Here is a 20,870-nt window from a genome sequence, read left to right as displayed (position 1 = left end):
CAGATTTTATTACTGTACCTATTTATTAAGTTGGCTTTTAGGGTAATGGTTTCATTTACATAAATGATGTTGATATGCAAGTGCCAAAGAGCATAGTATGAAATAGCACTTGAATTTAATCAGAAATTTCCTGATCAAACTACCTATTAGTTGGTACCTATTGCTACCTACAAGCAAGTCATTAAATCTGTTTCCTTAGCTCTAAAATGGGGTTAGTAATGTGTGCCCTTCCTACAACCAAGTTTTCAGATTAGTTTTTAGAATTGACTAATGGATTTGAAAGTGCTTAGTATGTTGTAAACCATCATAAATGTGAGGAGATGGGATATTGTGAACTTTTAGGTTTCTTCTGTTGTGTGAGTTGGTGACATACATTAAGTTCACAGCAACATAACTATTAATACTAAGTTTTATGTTCTGCTAATGGGGTTCTCAGTGTTTCTTAGTTTTACATGTTCAGGCATCAGTTTTAACATTTCCTAATGGTGATTGTTCTGTTGTTTATTAATCTGGTTGTAGCATTGGGTATAGTTCAACTGTTTGAAGGAGCAGTTAGTTATCTTTTTGCCCTGACTTCAGCCAGCTATGTAAGGCATCAACAATGGTTCACAAAGGAAATTGAGCCAAGGTGGAAGCATCTCATTGGGAGGCCATCCATCTTTTCAGAATATATACTGTTGAGGAAGTTAATTGTAAGAAGAGCTTACATTTATAAAATACTGTAAAGTTTATAGAATGACTTCACATACAACATTTATTTCATTTCGTTTTTAAAGTGGACAGGGCAGAGATTATTTCTCTATTTTACAGTGAAGATCATACAGCTAGCAAACTAGCATAGCCCAAAATAAATCCAGCTAGATTTCTAACTGCAAGTACCATTCAGAGACCAGTTTCGACACCTTCATTATTGAAAGAGAACCATATGTAGAAGATGTCATATATGAAGATAGTTTCATATATGGTGATATTACTATTTACTATGGAACATGCCCTAGGCGGTTGGTTTTACTTTAAATACAGTAGACACCAAAAGTATTTAACAAAAGTCAATATTTGTTGAATTGAATAAAATCAACCACCACTATAATTCTAAGATTCAGTAAAAATTTGTATACTTACTCTGTGCCAGTTGATACAAATATAAATAAATCACCATCCATCTTCACAAGAAATTTATACTTCAGTGAAGTAATTAGGTTATAAATCTGATATCTCCCTTACTACCAGGTTCTGGACAGGCTAGGATCAAGTGAGAAAGACATTGGGATCTGAAGTGGTGGTACATATTATAGAATAGCTTTTAGAGAATTTAAGGGATAATGTCTTAGTATATAACTGTGTGTGTGTGTGTGTGTGTGTGTTTAAAATTGTACTAGATACAGTTTTCTTACTTTAATTAGAAATGTTAATAATACCATAAAATATGTAATACTCTGTATCCATGTAGTTCTTTTAAACAGTTTTTAATGCTTTTCCATACATGTATAATTGTGAACTTTTTGTTTTTAGAACATCGTAGGATCAAGTCCTGTTGCAGATTTCTCTGCTATTAAGGAGCTAGATACCCTTAACAATGAAATAGTTGACCTGCAGAGGTATGTAAAGTAAAATTATAGCTGACTATATAAATTCACACATATTTATTCTCTCTCTCTCTCTCCCCCCCCCCCTTGTGTCTTGGTAAGTGCTACTTTGGTTAAGTTCCCTGGTTTTTCAAATTGGAAATGAGTGTACCTTATTTCATCAAATCTAAGGCAACCTTTAATTGCAGGATGCACTATTTTCTTACGTACCACTGAAAAAAACAAAAATCACTGCCAAATAAACAATGGCTTGTCATCAGCTATAAGATACTATTTGATTTCAGACATTTCAGAAAAATGTATATCTTGGAATAAATGAAATGTAGTTTTCCTCTAACTTCAGATATTTGAATGATGTGTTAGGAAAACATTGTCATTTAAGTGTATAGTCTGTTGAGGAAGTTAATTATAAGAATAGCTTACATTTTATAGAAGGACAATTAAATGCAGAGACGGTGCCAAGAGCTTTTATAACTGTTATCTCATTTGATCCTCACACAATCGTTGTGACTTGAGATAGATGTTATTGTTGTTGTTCCTGTTTGATAGGCAAGGAGTTTAGATGCTCAGAAAGGTTCTTTTACACAAAGCCATACAACTTGTCAACAGTAGAATATCTGATCTCAGGACTACTTGAATTGGGGTTGAGTCTTCTCTCTTATACGTAGGTTATAAGCAGAACAGACTTGGATGCAATTAGATTTGAATCTAAATACAGCAGGTACTATAGGTATTTCCTTAATTTCCTTGTTCCCAGGAAACTTTATGGTAATAACTCATTGTAAAAATGACCTTCTAAAATTACTTTGTAAAAGTGAGGTCATTTTTCTGTCTACAAGGCATTGTATTTAAATATATCACTGTACTTACACAAACCCTTTTTTTACCTTTACAATACTTTGAAGCAGATAATGGCTGATACTTCATTTTATTGATGGTATTGAGGCATAGGGGATTAAATAATTTATCTGGACGATATGGTAAGAATTTAGTTGTGATCTTTTCTCATCCATGAGACTACACTGAGATTGATGTAGAGAAACTTAATTAGGATTTTTTTCAGTTGCAAGAAAGAACTCAACCCAGGCTAACTTAAGTGAGAGTGAAGTTATTGGCTTGTGAAAACTAAGACCTCTTAGAGGTAAGGATGGCTGAAGGCATAGCTTCATACTGGGGCTCCAATAATATAATCTTGCTTTCTCCATTTCTTGTTTCCACTTCCACTGGGTTGTTCCATTCTCAGGCAGACTTTCCCATTATGTTGTCAAGGGGGCTATAGCACACCTAGCCTCATGTACTTGTAATTTCAAATATAGTGGAGTGCCTCTCTTCTGGCAATTCCTGTAAAAGCCCTAAGGTTCCATATGATTGGACTGGCTTAGCGCCATGCCTACCCCTGAAACACTCAGTGTCCAATGATGTATATAGTTTGATTTTTCATGACCTCAGTCCTGGGAATGGTGAGGGGTAGTTTGCTACTGACACTGCATGAAAAACGGGGTGTCTCCACATGACAGTTCTTCCAGGAGAAATGAATTCTGGTAAGGTAAATGTCTGCTGAAGACAATTTTGCTTTAAATCAATAGTAATTTCAGTAATCAGCCTTAGTATCATCTACCCTATTTCCCCGAAAGTAAGACCTAGCTGGACAACGAGCTCTAATGCATCTTCTGGAGCAAAAAATTAATACAAGATCCAGTGTTATGTTATATTATATTATATTATATTATATTATATTATATTATATTATATTATACTATACCTGGTCTTATAGTAAAATAAGACTGGATCTTATCTTGGTTTTTGTTCCAAAAGACACATTAGAGCTGGTTGTCCGGCTAGATCTTATTTTTGGAGAAACATGGTACCTCTTGAACAATATGACTTGACATTCTGAAAACTTAGTCTGAGCATCTTTTTAAATGTCATTAGTTTTGAGCATATCTGCCTTCTACCAAATTGTATACAGTTTGATTTTTCATGACCTCGGTCCTGGGAATGGGAATTTTCTGCTCAAAAATTGGCCTTACCTATTACATAAAGCCTCTAATATTGGAATCCTAGAAAGTAAAAAAACAAAACAGAGTTAGGTAGGTAAAAAAAACCTCAAGGATATCAAATAGTCCCAATTTATTCCTTACTCATGAAAAAAAAAATCAAATCTAAAGTCACAGATCAAGTCAGCAAACATGCCTGCTGGCCCCCAACCCAGGTTGTATAGTTATACTTACGTGTGTTCTTTCTGTTATATAAACCTGCCTCTCATTAAGATTTAAAAAATTTTTACTTTGGTTCAGAATGAGAGAAGTCAACATTTGATTACTGAGTCTGTAATGATGTGTAGACTTTTCATTTTCATGTGGTCCATAAATGGTTCATTAACAGATTTTCTTGCCTTATGCGTAATGTACACTGAATAGTAGCTAGATTTGAAAATACTTGTCTTCTGTGCCTCTCAGGCCCATGAAAATGGACATGTACCCCAATATTGTAGGACTCTGTTGACTTCAACAGTAGTTGTTTAACGTATGAAATGTTTTATAGTGAGTTTTAATAGGAAGTAGGGCATCATATATAAAATGTTCTTGCCAGTACAAACATTTGTTAAGTATTAACGTTTTGGTCAACTGAGCTTTCACTGAAATACTAGTCACCGTAATGTTAAGTCGTACTAGTGGCAGTCTTGTTTAGTGAATCACAGCCGACAACGTAAAAAGAACATATCTGACATGTTGTGACTATCTGTCTTAAGAAAATCATAGAGCTCCAAAACTTTGTTAGGTTTTAGGTTGTAGTCACATTTTATAAATGTGTGGTACATTTATACATGATTTGACATTTGTAAAAATATTTTCCCTAGGCTTTTATTTAGGCGAGATCTACAGTAGGCATACTTTCATCATCTGTGAACTCCAGTAATGTCATAATGAGATTCATCTACCCGTGCTAAAATTATGGTTGTTAAAATTCTCTTTTGTAAATGGTTGTGTTCGGTTACTATCATCAAATCTTCAAGATATTTCATTATAAACCTTGGCTTTTGTTATTGTGAGTAACAATTTTTTTCTGTTTAAATCTTATTACTATATCAGGATTTGATGTGTATAACTATAAAACAGGAAAAAGGAATTTAAATAGAATTTGTTTGTGACTTTTATTGAATTGTTATCTGACAAAAATGGACACATGTCCCAATGAAGATGTTTAATTTTAGTCCAGGGACCAAACCTGCAAATAAACACATACATAATACGGAATTGTAATGAGTATGTAATGAATATAGTGCTTTAAAGATTTGTTTCTCCCCCTCAATCATGGGGGAAATAAAAATTTGGAAAATACAGGAAATCATAATGAAGAAAGGAGTGTTTCTTAGACTAATATTTTGTTTTGAGCATTGAAAATCGATGGAGCTATAACCTCTGGAGTTAGTTAGGTAAAGAATGTTCTCTATTTTAGATCACAAAATGAGAGATTGTTTTCATCTCTAGTTCACTAAATTGTTTCTGGTTTAAAATATAGGACATTGAGAGCTTGAAGCTGGATGCCTTTTTGACATTTTTTTCTTTAAATTTTTTATATGATTCCTTCAACTTTTGCTGTAATGGGGATTTAATTATGTCAATCAGATTAAAATATTATGATATATATGTATATATATATCATATATATATATTTTTCGTTTTTTTTTAATTGGGGAAGGGGAACAGGACTTTATTGGGGAACAGTGTGTACTTCCAGGACTTTTTTCCAAGTCAAGTTGTTGTCCTTTCAATCTTAGTTGTGGAGGGTGCCATTCAGCTTCAAGTTTTTGTCCCTTCAGTCTTAGTTGTGGAAGGCGCAGCTCAGCTCCAGGGCCAGTTGCCGTTGCTAGTTGCTAGTTGCAGGGGGCGCAGCCCACCATCCCTTGCGGGAGTCAAACTGGCAATCTTGTGGTTGAGAGGATGCGCTCCAACCAACTGAGCCATCCGGGAGCTCAGCGGCAGCTCAGCTCAAGGTGCCGTGTTCAATCTTAGTTGTAGGGGACGCTGCCCACCATCCCTTGTGGGACTCGAGGAATTGAACTGGCAACCTTGTGGTTGAGAGCCTGCGCTCCAACCAACTGAGCCATCTGGGAAGCAGCTCAGTTCAAGGTGCCATGTTCAATCTTAGTTGCAGGGGACAGAGCCCACCATCCCTTGCAGGACTTGAAGAATTGAACCGGCAACCTTGTGGTTGAGAGCCCACTGGGCCATGTAGGAATCGAACCGGCAGCCTTCAGAGTTAGGAGCATGGAGCTCTAACTGCCTGAGCCACCGGGCCAGCCCCCAAAATATGATATTTTTAACTTAAAGGAGGAAAAGTAATGATTGTAATATAATCTTGTCAAATACCTGGGCTCAAGACCTGTTATTTTTCACTGCCTACTAGTGTTTTCATCTTAATCTTCCCCTGGCTACTATACTTGTCTCTTTTATTTCCCTTTCTCAGTGACATCACCATTCACCTAGTCACTCAAACTACAAACCTGAGATTTTTCTTCCTCCTATCCCATCTTTATTCTATCTTTGAAATGTTTCTTGAAATAATTCCTGCCTTCCCATCTCCTTTGCATAATCAACTCCTCCTCATCCTTCAAATCTCACCTTAGACATCATTTCCTCCAGCAGCAGAAGACTTCTCAGACTACTTTACCTCCCAACCCCATACCTGTCAAATCTTATGTTAGAGTATATCTTAGATAGTTTTAATATTTATACTTGTAACATTTGCCATTCTTTATTATAATTGTCTATTTTGTTTGGATCTCTTACTAGACTGTACTTTTTAAGCAGAGGGACTATTTGATTGTTCACGCTTATATCTCTAAGTGCTTAGCTTATATAATATGAAAAATAATTGGCTCAGTATTGTTGAAATCTGTCCTTTGTGTTCTACTGTTTCTGTCTTACTTTTAGCCTTTATCTCTTATCTGGATCACTGCTATAACTTCCTAATTGACATTCTGCTCTGAGTCTTTCAACCATCCTACTTCCAACTGATGTATAAAATGCAACTCAGATCCCTTAGTGACTCCCCATTCCCAGCTGGATCCAGTTCACTTTTCTGAGCATGGTGTAAAGGCTCTTCCTTCGTGGTGTTCCCTCGGCATCTTGACCATCCTTCTGTCTTAGCCACCTCCCACAGTGAAGAAGAATCATCTCCCACTAGGACACTAATGTTTCTTGAGAGCAGACACTGTATGACACTCGAATGTTTGCTCTTGTACTCTCAGTGTTCCGCATAGTGCTCTAATCTACTATTTCAGTTTCATCCTTCTCTAGCCGTATGGTGTGTGGGCTTATGATCTATCACCTTAACATGCTACTACTTTTTTACTCTACTCTGCCTCTGATTCTACTGCTCCCCTTTGCCTGAGCACACTCTTACCTTGTAAATTTTCACTCATGTTTCAAGGTTCAGCTTAAATACCATGTCCTTTGTCAGATCTCTGAAACCTTGATTGCTAGTTGCTCTTTCCTTTCTACTTTATAATACTACTCACCAAATTTTATTGTCTTTTTAAAAATTCGAACTCCTTCAATGCAGGAGCTATGTCTTATTCTTTTGGGTAGGTCTAAAAATTAACGCACACATTGCTTGAAACCATAGTACCTCAATATAGGTTAGTGGTTGAATGAATGAATCAAAGCATGTTATAAATATTAGAATATTTCCCAGACTTAATTCCTGCAAAGTTTATGGCACACGGGAAGTCATACATTAAATGATGAAGTAAGGCAAAAGAGCTTCTGAAGAATAGCTTATTTTGAAGACTATAAAAGAGAATTTTATAGACAAAGGGATTTTTAAACCTCACAGGGATATTAGGTTAGTAGGTTGATTTTTTATGTTTTGACCACCTGTTTTTTGAGTCAGGGATCTCCTTTGAGAATTTGAGGAAGACCAATAGACTCTGCCCCCAGAAAAAAAGAACGCGTGTATCCATGTACATCATTTTGTGTTTATTTCAGGAATTCCCAGACCCTTCAAAACTATCCATGGAACCATTTTTAAGAACCCTTGCTCTAAAAGTAAAGTGGCTCAAATAGAGAAGTTCTTGACAGTAAAAAGGCGAAATGTACTGAGAAATTGCTTCAGTCACGTAGTGAATTATGCTGAGGCAGGAGTTAATATTTGTTTGTCTTCAACCAACTTCTACTTCCTTCCTGTCTCTGTCCTTTTAGCAAGAACATCAGGAAATAAAAGTTACATCCTGTCAGGCCAGTTTGTTATCCTGGTCTTGGACCAATAAACAGGATAGATAATTACAGTAATAATTATTAGGCATTGTGCTATGTATGCTTTATATAAATTCTCTCACTCAATTCTTGCAACATTGCTGAAAGGTAAGTAGTTTTATCTTGATTTCTCAGGTGAGGAATAGACAGATCTTCTTTCCTAAGAAATCTTCCCTGATATCCACGTCAGCTCAGACAGCATTCAGTTTCCTTTTCTGAACACTCATAATAAAGAATTATATTTATTTCCCCAGTAGACTGTGATTTCTGGTGGTAGCACAGAATGTTTCTTATTTCCAGTACGGCAAGACAGTATAGTCTTTTAGAGCATGGGCTTTCTAACCAGATTGCCTGGTTTGACTGCTGACATGATTTAGACAAGTTATTTAATTATCTGTGCTTCAGTTTCCACATCTGTAAAATAGAAATATGAGTAATACCATGTAAAATGCATAGTACAGTTCTTGGAACATCATAAATTCTCAATACATGTTAGTAATCATTATTGTCATATCATCATCGTCATCATCATCATCATTATCATCATCATCATCCTGAACACCCAGCTCAGCACTGAGAGCATAGTATTTCCTCATTAGGTCCTTAGCAAACATTGGAGTAGCTGAATGAACACTCTCCTTAGTTAAAGAGAGACTGGAACTATGTATCCAGGTAGCCAGAATCTGTGTGCCTAAATGTGTAGATCTGTACCTCAATCATATTTGAGAGCTGATTTTTTTAAAAAAAATGTTTAAGGCAGTGTTAACATATAGTTTGAATTTTTTTTAAATTTATGTTTTTGGCTTAGCCCAGTTCAAGTACCATTAGAAACTATTAGCATTGCTTGTATTATTGAATCTGGAGCTCTTTTGTTTATATAATCCAGGCCTAATTTGTTTATGGCCTTGTAAAGATCTGTGGTACTGATACTAGAAAGTCTCAAACATGACTACCTCAAGAATGGCATTACTGATTGACTCATTGAAGCTCTAGGTTGTAGCGTGCATTTGTTTGGTAATAAGGAGGCAATTTAATTCATTTTCACATAAAGTGGATGGCTGAACATTTCAAACCTCTGGAGATCTTTATATCTTCATATGGCTTCAAGTTACTATCTAGAAACATCTTTTTATTTCAACTCGAAGGACTCCTTTTAGCATTTCTTGTAGCACACATGTAATGGTAATGAAGTCTCTTGCTTTTGTTTATCTGGGAATATCTTGATTCCTTCCTCATTTTTCAAGAACAGTTTTGCCAGCCAGAGTATTTTCTGATGAGTGTTTTGTCCTTTCAGCACTTTAAATTTGTCATCCCACTGTCTTCTGGCCTTCAAGGTTTTTCTGCTGAGAAATCCACTGTTAATCTTATTGAGGATCCTTTGTATGTGACAAGTCTCTTCGTTCTTACTGCTTTCAAGATTCTGTCTTTGTCTTTCAACAGTTTGATTATCATGTGTCTAAGTGGGTCTCTTTGGGTTTTCCTACTTAGAGTTCGTTGAGCTTCTTGGATTGTAGATTTGTGTATTTCATCAAATTGGGCAAGTTTTCTTTTTAATCTACCTCTTAGTCTGCCATTTTGCTGGCATCATCTGTGCTTTCTTGCATAACCTTGCCTTCTATTTGAAATGCCATTTTTCTACCCAACATTCATTCTCTCCTTAGCTGAAGTCTCACCTCCTTCACAACACATTCCCAGGCTGGAGTACTTTCTGTTGAATAACATACCGCTTAATGTCTGTACAACTCATTTGGCAATTAATGATCCTGCCTTTACTGATACCAAGGACACCTTTTCTGACCCTCTCCAAGGAAAGTCATGTACCCTTCTGTGTTCCTACAGTGCCTCATGCTTACCTATCATGACACCTGCTACACTGCATTGCAATTATCTTTTTATATTCTTCTGCCCAACTCCTCACATACACTGAATTGTGAGTTTCTTAATGGCAGGTACCTGTCCATTGTTTTTTGTATCTCTGAAGTGTAGCACAGTGATAGGTATATAGTAGGATTCAGTATTTGTTGAATAAGTAAATAAGTCTTAAAGTTGCATTAGGATATATTGGGTTCCATTGTGTATTTTCTTTTTCACTTCTCTCAGTGACCCCCACATAAGATATGTAAACTAGAGAGTATCTTCAATTTATTTTAAGGAATTAGCTTGCACGATTGTGGGAGCTGGCATGTCTAAAATCTGTAGGACAGTGGGCTGGAGACCCAGGGAAGAGTTGATATTGTAACTAAAGTCTGAAGAGTCTGGAGATAGACGTTCCTCTTCTTTAGGGGACCTCAGTTTTTTCCTCTAATATCCTTAAACTGACTAGCTAAGGCTCCCCATACTATGGAGGATAATCTACTAAAAGTCTACTGATGTAAATGTTAATTCAATCTAAAAAGCGCATCTGCAGCAATATCCAGACTGGTGTTTGACCAAATATCTGGGTACCACAGCCTAGCCAAGTTAATATGCAGAATTAACCATATATCATAGGGGGTGACAGGAATCAGGGCCTCAGCCCTAGCAAGTCTCTGTTTTCTTACCTTTCACCTCAGCTTATTTGTGTGAAAATTTCATTATTGTTTAAGCAGGGACAGCAAATGCCAGCAGCACCTGGACTCACATTTGCCCATCTTCATTTCACATGAATGATTTTTCTTAGGAATGAATGAGATAATCCATGTAAAGTACTTTACACATGATGCCTGTCATGTAGTAAATGCTTAATAAATGTTTCTGTAATCATTAATAGTAATAGTAGTAGTAATAGAAGTAGTAGTGGTGGTGGTAGTAGAGGCCGTGGTGGTGGTAGAAGAGATGTGGTAGTGATAATAGTGGTTTTTCTATTAGTTCCAAATAAAGGCATCCTAGATAAATATTCCGACTGCCCTGGCTTTGGTCATTGGCCTGTTCTTGAATTCATTCCTGTGATTGTGAGGTGCGGTACTGTGGCTGGGTAAGCTTCGGTCAGGATCCAGTCAGTCCCTGGGTACTCATTGCTCAGAGAGTTGAGTCTGTAAAAAGCTGGCACCTTCTATTTGAAGTATATGGATAGAAAGATGATTGTTGAGGGAAAAAGAGAAGTTTCCTAAAAGGATTGCTGGGTCCTAGAAAGAGGGAAGGTGAGTCAGAGCAAATAGCTGTTACTACAGTGATTTAGCAGAGATGACCTGTGACGGAGCTAGCATTTGAATTTTGGACTATTTTACTCCAAGTCTTATGCTTTGAAAACCACATAATGAGCTTCTAAAAGTAGAGAGTGGTTGGATTATTTTGAATATTTAGAGAAGATTTGTGGGCAGAAATTTCAGTGAATACGTATTCTACCACTGTGTATTATTAGATCAATGTTTTCTAAACTTTTTTGTAACTCATAATTCCTTTGAACAAATTCAAAAATTACTCCATCAATGTTATTTAAAATTATAAGTAATGTTACTATTATAAGTAAAAAGCAACCAAAGTATAGGCTCAAAGCCTGCTTTTTTCCTAATTATATATCATCTTGTACTTTTTGCCTTGTAAATCTTAAGATGGTAGAGATAGTAGCACCTGCATAATGAAAAATAAGACTGTGGCCCTGAAAGGTTATGTGACTTAATCAGAGTCAGAAAAACTATTTCAGGGAGGAGCCAAATTAGAATGCAGGTCTCCAGTTCTTAGGCCCATTTTTCTTGCTTTCCATAAGACCCAGATGCCTTACTGAAGACTACATAATGAGAATAGCATGCTTTTCTGTGTTTGCTTGTTAGAGAGATTTATTGGCAGTTAAGCTACTTAAAATAAGAGCATCTTTAGGGTTAAGTGTGCCCAAAGAGATTTTTATGAGTAAATTTTAGGATTGAAAAATATACCCTTCATGGTTTCACAACTTTCTAGTTTTCAACTCATTTCTAGTTTTTATTGTTTTCTGGTTGGAAAATAATAGGTGTTTATGTTCAGAAAAAAGGACACAAAACTGTGTAACTAGGAAGGACTTTGAAGGTGATTTATTTAATCCTGTGTTTCTGACAATGTATTATATCAACATTGAGACAGATGGCTCACTCCTTTCTCCCCATAAACAGAGCCTGGGCAAATGGAAGTGAATTGCATGAATTCAGGTCCCTGAGCCTGACTGCCTTTATGAATAGCTTTTGACTGCTTCATATAGGTTTATGTAGTTATCAACTTTAGGTTTTTGAAAGCCTAGCTTGGGCTTTGCTCTCCTTGCTGGTTCAGATACTAGTTTCCACGGAATCCGCCAGGGAATGCTATCCCTGGCCTTTATGGCTTTGGTATTTGTGGATTCCTCAGGATGTACCAGCATCTTGCGAGTGAATAGGACCAGAGAGATAGTCTAAGATAGAGAATGTGCAGGATCGTTTCTTTTCCCTTTTCTGGAAGTCACTGAAGTGAAGGCGATAGTCTTTCTTGTCCTAGCATCCAAGATGCATAGTGCTTTGGGCAAAAGGGTCACCTATTTTTGGAATATATCTTATGTCTATCTTATCTGCCTATGTTGGTGGGCTTCTTAGGAAACTGTATCTAAATATGATTTTTTTTATTGTGGTGCAGAATCTTGAAAAGAATTAAGTTTTTGAATTACTAATGTTAAACAATTCTTTGCATTAGTTATGCATTGATCACCTTTAGAAAAATATATGTGTTAATTTGAAAGGAGAGTGTAAGAAATATGGCCAGGCATCCTTAGTGTACCTAAATGTGTTTAGATATTTTTTTTGCCTGAAATGAGAAGGATATTTTTTCTTGTCTGAAATGAGCTGCACAGGTTGAGAGTCAATGGAATGCCACAGAATAACAGTTTGGTATCTCAAATTATAATCTTAAATTAATGATAAAATGTTTTGATTTTATGATTTATAGGACAGAATTTCAATTATGTTTTTTAGAGAAAGTAATATAATTGACAATTTTATTTTTTAAAGGTTTCTGTTTAGTAGTGTGTATTATACTACTTGGCTTTGACAATAAAAGGGATTATGAGACCAGAATTTTACTAAATAAAAATAGATTAAAAAGTTAAATTGATTTCAGGCTAAGAGAAAGTAATGCCTAAACATTTTCATATTTTATTTAGTTGGGAATGGTTTTCAGAATATGTTTAGAGGCATCACCACTGCTCTCCACCCCTTCCACACCCAAAATTATGAAGAGAAATTTGTACTTTCTAAGCTTCCTCCATTTTACCCAAATATAGACTGTTTGCTTGTTAGAGCTGAGAGTCCTTTGTAATCTGTTTTCCTTTTTCACCAAGTGAGGTTCCTCCTTTTGCGGTCCCATTTTTCTGTGTTGTCTACTTTAAGTCAGCTTACTGCCCTCTTGCAGCCTGTTTTCCTGCATGTACACTTGATCTTCTGAGCAGATAGTCAGTAAAGCAGTTAACAGCAGAGCAGAAAGGATTGAAGACAAACACGCATGAGTGTGTTCAGTGCTGATCTAAGATACCGTGTGTTTTCTATTTTTGTTATTATCTACTGTGGGAAACCAGGAGCTGAATTGATATTGACCTTGTGTGGAATGCCTCTGAGGATTTTGTATGGGGGAGGGGGCTAGTTTTTCATGTGACTTATCTCTGACATGCTGCAGCGGGACTGAAAACACTCTTCTGCTCACATAATGAGGAAAGAAAAAATTTCCAAGATTGAGTTTGTAGAATTTGCGGGATATATTTAGATTTTTTTTCCTGTGTTTTTCTATATTTCGATTTTACATAATTTTACAAGGATTGGAAGTGGGGTGTGACCTTTGCATAATAAATAGGTTGAGGTATGGGAGGAACGGGCTGGAACAATGATTCGTATGGTAAGGGACTGTTTAAAATCTCCGCGACATCGTGACCCACATTCCGACCCATCTGACAAACGGTTAGTGAGCTCCTTGGCCATCTCAAGTATTTAAAAGTAACAATATGCAAACAGATTTATTCTTGTATTCTTTTCTCCCATACAATTCTTAAGAGCATTGTGCCTGCATATCCAAAACAGTTGAGTTTTGTCTGCATTTAAAAATCTTACCTTAAAAAGGTGAGAAATATAAATGTAGCATGCAGTTTTCCCTTAAGTATCTCCTTTGGTGTCATTTGCTCACTTTCCTTTATGCTACAGTTTAATGGAGCCTGAGCTTATGTTTGGGTTATGTCTGGGATGAAACGGAAGTATAGTCATGACGCTCTAAGGGGAAACTGCAGCACTAGTCTGGAGGACTTCTTGAATGCTATCCTCCCTTCTTCATGTCGCCTTGTCTTACCTTCCCCCCACTCCAAAAATGTATTGCTGCAGAATTCTATGGCTTTTTCTCTCGTTTTGTAGAAAAGAAAAAGTGAAAGGAGCAGTGTGTGTGTGTGTGTGTGTGTGTGTGTGTGTGTGTGTGTGTGTGTGTGATTCTAGTACAAACAGCAGTTATATTTATAACATCAAAAGAAATAGCTTTGTTTTGTAATTCTGAATCAAAGATTGCTTCGGGTTCGTTCATTAGTAGGAATCCAGCTCTGATGGAAGCATGTAAGAATTTAGGTAATGATATTTCTAAATAAAAGTGGATTCTAGCATGTTTGATCTGAAAAGTAGAAAGAGATAAATGCTAATGTGATTCTTTTTTCACTTAATATACATTGTTTTATATATTTGATCAATTGGGATTGATCTGTAATCCTAAAATAGCTTTTTTTAGCAGATGTATTTGATAGAGCAAATAGCCTGTGTATTGGCAATCCTTTCCATTTTCTCTGTTTCATTCTAAAATTGGTACACACCAGTGATTTAAGGGGAAATTAACACTTCAGTAAATGTCCTTTTCTTTAATATTGTTGACTGTTTCTATTAGCCGTTTTCATTTGATTTTAGCAGTGGTACTTAAGGGTTAAGCTTACAGAGCTGATGCAACCCCTCCTTTTTTCACCAGCAATTTTCATTGGACAGCATTTCCATAGCAACAGTGAGATCAGTGAAACCTGAGTGTTTCATTGATTATTTTTCTCCTCTTCTTTTTTTAATCTATTCTCTTTTTACCACATTTTAGTGAGAAAGCAATTTTTTTAAACAAACAGCTTATGTTCATTGCTGTGCCATAAATAATTAAAAGAGGGTAGAATAATCTGCCCTTCATTTAAAAATTGAATGTTTCACTATGTATTTAAAAAGCGATTCAGGATTAGGGGGATGGATAACCATACCGGCTGTAGCTGATGTTCTCAAATATTCTTGCATTGTTTGCTGGTCTTCTAGGGAAAAGAATAATGTGGAACAGGACCTTAAGGAGAAAGAAGATACTGTTAAACAGAGGGCATGCGAAATTCAGGTACGTGAACTGTAAAATTCAGTATTCCATTTTTTATTTAGGAGAATTCATTCTAAATGTATAGGTTCATTTACTGTGTGGTGGTTATGGTGTTGATGGCTATGGTCAAGGAATGCCTCTTATATATGTGGCATAAATATTTATCTTTTGTAAAATAATTGTTTTCCTCTGACTTCTGGCCTGCAAAAATCATACTATAATGAGAAAGCAGTATTTTTCAACATAAATTTCTAGTTTTGGAAGTATTTTAAAGACAATATTTACCTGCCTTTGTATCATTAAAGGTTAGGTTTGACTTACGATGTAAGTATTATTACACCAGTAATATTAAATGAGTGAGATAGTCAAATTGCGTTTTCATAGATGTGAAATTTTGTTAGCTAGGAGACCTAGTATTTTAAAGGACTGTTTTTCATAATACTGGCAGGGTGGAAATCATATGGAACAATTTAAAATAGCATTTTGTAAGTTGCTTAGTAGCCAGGATATCTTAAACTTTGGCATAAAAAGATTTAATTCATTTTCACAAAGCGCTATGTTAAGTGGTTTCATTTTACAAGTAGAAAAGACAATAAAACCTCGGTTTCTGATTGGGAACTGACACAAAAGGGGGTATTTCAAACATTGAAAATTCAGGAAATTGGGCAGTGTTGCATTTAGAACAGTAAGCATCGCATATGACCGTGTTACTGGGGCACTGTTTCCTGAATGCTGCACCAGCACACACAGGAGATTGGGTAGAAGCAGCAGTAGCAGCTGCTAGTAATAGCTCATGGGTGGGCACTTCTTACCATGTTACTTTGGATGTTGGATTTCTCTGCTTATCCCAGTTTTAAATGGGTGAAAGCTCCTTTAAACTGTTAGATCCATTGTTTTGTTTTGATGTGGACATTCACCAGAGATTGTCTACCAAGTGGACTGTGCAAGGGTGGGGAGAATGACTTACTGAGAGATTGAGGAAGAAGCCTGAGAGACTTCTTGTTGGAAGTTGATTCTTGTATTAGATGACTGATTTTATTATATGTACTTGAATTTTCCTAAAGGTGATGCAGAAGTCAAGAGATCATCACTAATATATTTTTTTCTTTGTCATAGTGAGATGGCTGGTGATTACATTATTTTTGTGCAATTTTTGAGCTTAAGAAATACAAAAAAGTCACAGACTTTAAGCAATTACTGCTGAAAATAGTTTAAAAATGGAAGATAAAATAATCTACAAAACTTTTCTCAATCTAAGAAACAGATACAGTTACTGGTAAAATCTTGGACAGCTTCTAAATTTAACCAGATAATGTTTCAAAGTTGGAACTTTTTTGCGATAGACAATGTTTTGTTATTTGTGTACATCCACCTCTTGGTTTTCCCTATTGCGTCATTTGAGGATGTAAATTTAAATAAACAGTTTGGACAAACACTAAAATTTACATCGTTCCTTTTAGGCTAAATGGACTATCCTTGAATATTTGATTTCTTATAACTACAGTTTTGTTGTCAGTCAAAATTTCTTCATGATTTGCTTATCCTTAGTGGTGATGGTAAATGTTAAACCTTAAGCTTTTGCTAAATCCAAAACGTGTGATTGGCAGAGGAAGTCTCAACTGTTGAATTTTTCTTTATAGGGAGCTGTAAATGAAAGACATCTTGATCTGGTTGGTACCGATCAAATTGTAATGGTTGAACATAAGTTCATTGAAAAATAACACTGGATTAAAGCTTTGCATTAATAGATTCATTACTCATTCCATCTCAATACTGTATTTCTGTATTATCCATGGTAATGAGACGCTAGACGAAGAATGACATAGATAATTGACATCTTCAAGTAATTAAAACTTTTAATTTTAGTGATCATTTTCAATTTTCTGAAGCACAAGACAACTCACCAGAAGTGGTAATAAGTAGATTTCATTACCTATTGAATTGACTCTGATTTACACATTAGCAATGAGGCACAAACTAGAAATAACATGGATAATTAAAATCTATAAGTAAAAAAAAAATATAATAAAATCTGTAAGTTACTGCAACTCCTAGTGCTTATTTTCTAATTTCTCTGGCAAAAGGCAGTTTACTGGAGCTATTAGTGCTTCTTCCTGAACCCACTTTTTAATGTAGGTGCTAATGAGAAATGCCAAAAATGAAGACATTAGGTGAGAAGTAAGGGAATTTTGACCTATCAGTGATTGTCTGCCTAATCCAAAATTGGCTTTTCTGAGTGTTCTTGCTTTTCTCCATATTTATAGTCACAGAGAGTGATTATATGAGCTCATATCTCAAGCCAGAAACCAAACTTTCAAAGCCTCTTTAGATGCAACCAAGACCAAAAGACTAGTTCTTCTTTGTTTTGCATTTATATAGTCTTCCTAATTCAGCAAAATTAGAAAATCTGCATAATTAAATTCTAAATTTTGTTTCCTGTGTATAGTTCCATGAACTACGTATTGAAAACTTTCAGTTCAAAATTTTTTTCTTGAAGACCAAACCAGCGATTAACTTCAAATTTAATTTCATGATAAACACTGCTAGTTTATCAAGTTCTATGGAGAAATTAGGTCCAAAGTAATCCAAGAGGAAAAGGCTATAAAAAAGGCTCTTCTGTCTCAAATGTTTATGGTTTGGGCTTTTGTTGTTAAAGGGAGTAGGTAGACCCACATGTTTTCCTGCCTTAAACTGCCTACAATTTTATTAAAATTTTTCTTCTGAGTAGTCAACAAATATTTAGGAATTCACCCTCATATTTTTGCTTCCTTCAGTTTTGCATAGAATTCTATAGGAGCAACTTGGTATCAGACAGCCTTGAATTTAGTTCCTGGTTCTGGCTCTTCCTAAGTTTGTGATCCTATGTAATTAAACCACTCTACACGTTAGTTTTCTCTTCTGTAACATGGGATAATAAAAATGCCAAACACTGAGAGTTGCTGTGAGAATAAAATGAGACAATGTAGGTAAAATGCCTCACAGTGTGATTGGCACCGGATAAGTTCAGTAAATGTTCTGACTTAGTAGTATTACTCTGTGCTCCACTGTCATCTCCTTGTTACCCTCCTTTCGTCAGCAGGCTCTTCTCTGACTTTTCTATGTTTACGTCAGGCTATCTGTACATAGGACTCACCAATTTGGAAATACCTTTTTTTTTTCTTGCTATTGCTGCCACCTTAGCTACGAACATATTTTTCTCTATGTTTGTCGCCCTTGTGTGGCTATTTTTTCCCTTCCTATCTTTTCAGTAACCCTATTTAATGTGCTGTTAACCCATACCACTGTGCTTTAATTTTTCTCCTTAGGACCACGAATAATATTAAGGCCAAATCCATTGTTGCTGCTTTCTTAGATTACACTCTCCTAGATATTCTCCTATCTCTGACCCTTTGTTTCTGTTGCCTTTGCCTGGGACTGACATACTCTCCCCTGACCCACTTCCTTTCCTTTTCACACCCTCTGTCATCCGTATGCTGATGACTCCCAAATATTTATCAAGCCCTTAAATCTCCTGAGTACCAGTCGCATGTCTCCAGTTAGGCATTTTGGTGTTTATCATTTCAAAGTCAGTATGTCTAAAAAAACAAGTTTTGTTGGGGAAAAAATGGCCTCAATTTTGAATTTCCTTTTTCTGTCGGTGTTTTTCTTTCTCACTACTGCCACCCTTCTCACTTCACATCTGTCAGATCATAAATGCTTACCCCATCCTCTTCTTGCCTTTCTTCCTAAACTAATTTTAGTATCATGACTCTCAGATGTGAAAATGTTTACTGTTGCCCACTGCCACTGTTAATGATGGGAGGATGTCATACCTCTGGGGCATATTGGAAGTATAAAAAAAAAAAGAGATACAAACCCTCCTCTTTTACTACTTAAATTTTTTATTTTCTGCCTCTAAACTGCGTACCTACGTATTCTCCTTCTTATTCCCACTCTTATACATTTTGTTGTTGCAATCTAGAATGTCCCCTACCTCCCTGCTTATGTGAATTCTACCTATGCCTTAAAGCCCAGCTCAAATTCCACCACTTCTCTAAAACTTTGCCTTCTCTATCCCTTCAGTCTATACCAGTCTTTCCTGTGTTGGAACTCCCAAAGAATAGTGTATCCACTTCTATGGCATGTCCAGTGTGTTACCTTATAGTGATAGTTTAGTATGTATGTCTGTAGATTCCAAAATCTTCTATATTGTGAGCTTAAGGGTAAGCTTAGAAATTGTACCTTAAATCATATCTTTTACTATATTTGGTAATATATTGTTAGATGGAGGTGAATTTAAGGAAATGGTTGACAACAAATGAATAAACTTCAATTTTGTGCATGAAATTAAAAGTAGGACAAGACACAGCCGGAAACTACAGGCAGAACCGATTGGGAGCACAGTAGGTGTCATGAAGAGTCAGACTCCTCCGTATTGTTCATATTACCCTCATGCCAAAGAAGCTTCCAGTTATTTATGCATTACCGGTAAAGATTCAGTAATTTATAGTAATTGTCCATTTTTTAATTTTTTCATTTTAGTTCACTTATTTTATTTTTATTTTTATTTTTTAAATGATTTTATTGGGGAAGCGGAACAGGATTTTATTGGAGAACGGTGTGTACTTCCAGGACTTTTTCCAAGTCAAGTTGTCCTTTCAGTCTTAGTTGTGGAGGGCGCAGCTCAGCTCAAGGTCCAGTTGCCAGTTGCCAGTTGCAGGGGGCGCAGCCCACCATCCCTTGGGGGAGTTGAACCGGCAACCTTGTGGTTGAGAGCCCACTGGCCCATGTGGGAATCGAACCGGCAGCCTTAGGTGTTAGGAGCACGGTGCTCCAACTGCCTGAGCCACCGGGCTGGCCAACACTTAGTTATTTTTTTTTAGATGAAGAGGGATGACTTATTTTGGGTGGAAATAAAATTAGATACATGAGCTCAACATTCTTTTCCTAGCGATAATGTTCTTAGAACATGCTGGGAAGCATATGATTGGGAACTAAAGGCGGTTTGTTAGTGAGGTTTCCGAACACCCACCGTAGTTTAATAGACTCCCTTTCTGTTCTCTGACTTAAACATCTTGTTGATACTTTTTTTACATTAAGAATACTCTTATAATTTCCATTTTGAGAATTAGGCCGGTATAGTGAATGTACATGATTATTTCTTGTTTTGGTTTTGTCTGTAGAGGCTTTTTTTAAAATCAGTTAAATATAAGTACGTGTTTTATTCATAAGTTAGTACCCTTTTAGTTTTATTTTTTACTCTGTTTTATATTAAATGCAAATGTATTCATGTTGCTAATGTTTCATAGGTTTAATACTTAAGTTATTTTTCGGTTGTACAAGTGACTCGGGTTGCTAAGATGAATTATTTTACTATAATATATAGCAAAGAGTTTTTATCCATTTGTTTAAATTTTATTTTCACTACCCCCATAGTGCTTCATGGAGTGTGGAAGAATGGGGATCATTTTCAGTATCTTGTGTAATTTCTAGAAAACAGCACATTTTCTTTGAAATTTCATTTTAAATAAAGCCAAGATCCCAGCTCAAGGGTCCCTTCATTCCTGCATGAGGAACCTTGGATGTGGCTAGCTTTGGTATTTTTCTAAAACAAACCTTGATACTATATTTCAGTAGTCTTCTTCACGTCATCCTTGCCATTCTCTAATTGCTATTGTCCTCCTTTCTTTTGCTGTAAGCAAGTAGAGCATTTAAGTGGAAAATAGAGTATAACCGCTGACCAGCATGATGCTTTTAGGAAAGGGAGTAG

At 36.0% G+C, this 20,870-nt stretch overlaps 1 protein-coding gene across 5 annotated transcripts in view; it reads left to right on the top strand.

The window, feature by feature from the left end:
• The window catches only part of EPS15 (epidermal growth factor receptor pathway substrate 15), a 102,093-nt gene that overhangs the window by 43,691 nt on the left and 37,532 nt on the right, over positions 1-20,870 (top strand). For all 5 annotated transcript variants that reach the window (XM_088791133.1, XM_074334711.2, XM_019742857.3 and 2 more), the window contains 2 exons: positions 1,513-1,598; positions 15,070-15,142. In XM_088791133.1, the coding sequence (XP_088647259.1) occupies positions 1,513-1,598; positions 15,070-15,142 (159 nt within the window). The remainder of the gene's footprint in view (positions 1-1,512; positions 1,599-15,069; positions 15,143-20,870) is intronic.

The sequence above is a fragment of the Rhinolophus sinicus genome, chromosome 14, assembly GCF_057876585.1.
Source record: "Rhinolophus sinicus isolate RSI-liver-muscle chromosome 14, RSI-T2T, whole genome shotgun sequence".
Taxonomy (NCBI): Eukaryota; Metazoa; Chordata; class Mammalia; order Chiroptera; family Rhinolophidae; genus Rhinolophus; species Rhinolophus sinicus.
The sequence above is the reverse complement of the archived record's forward strand: the minus strand, read 5'-3'. Positions and strand labels throughout refer to the sequence as shown.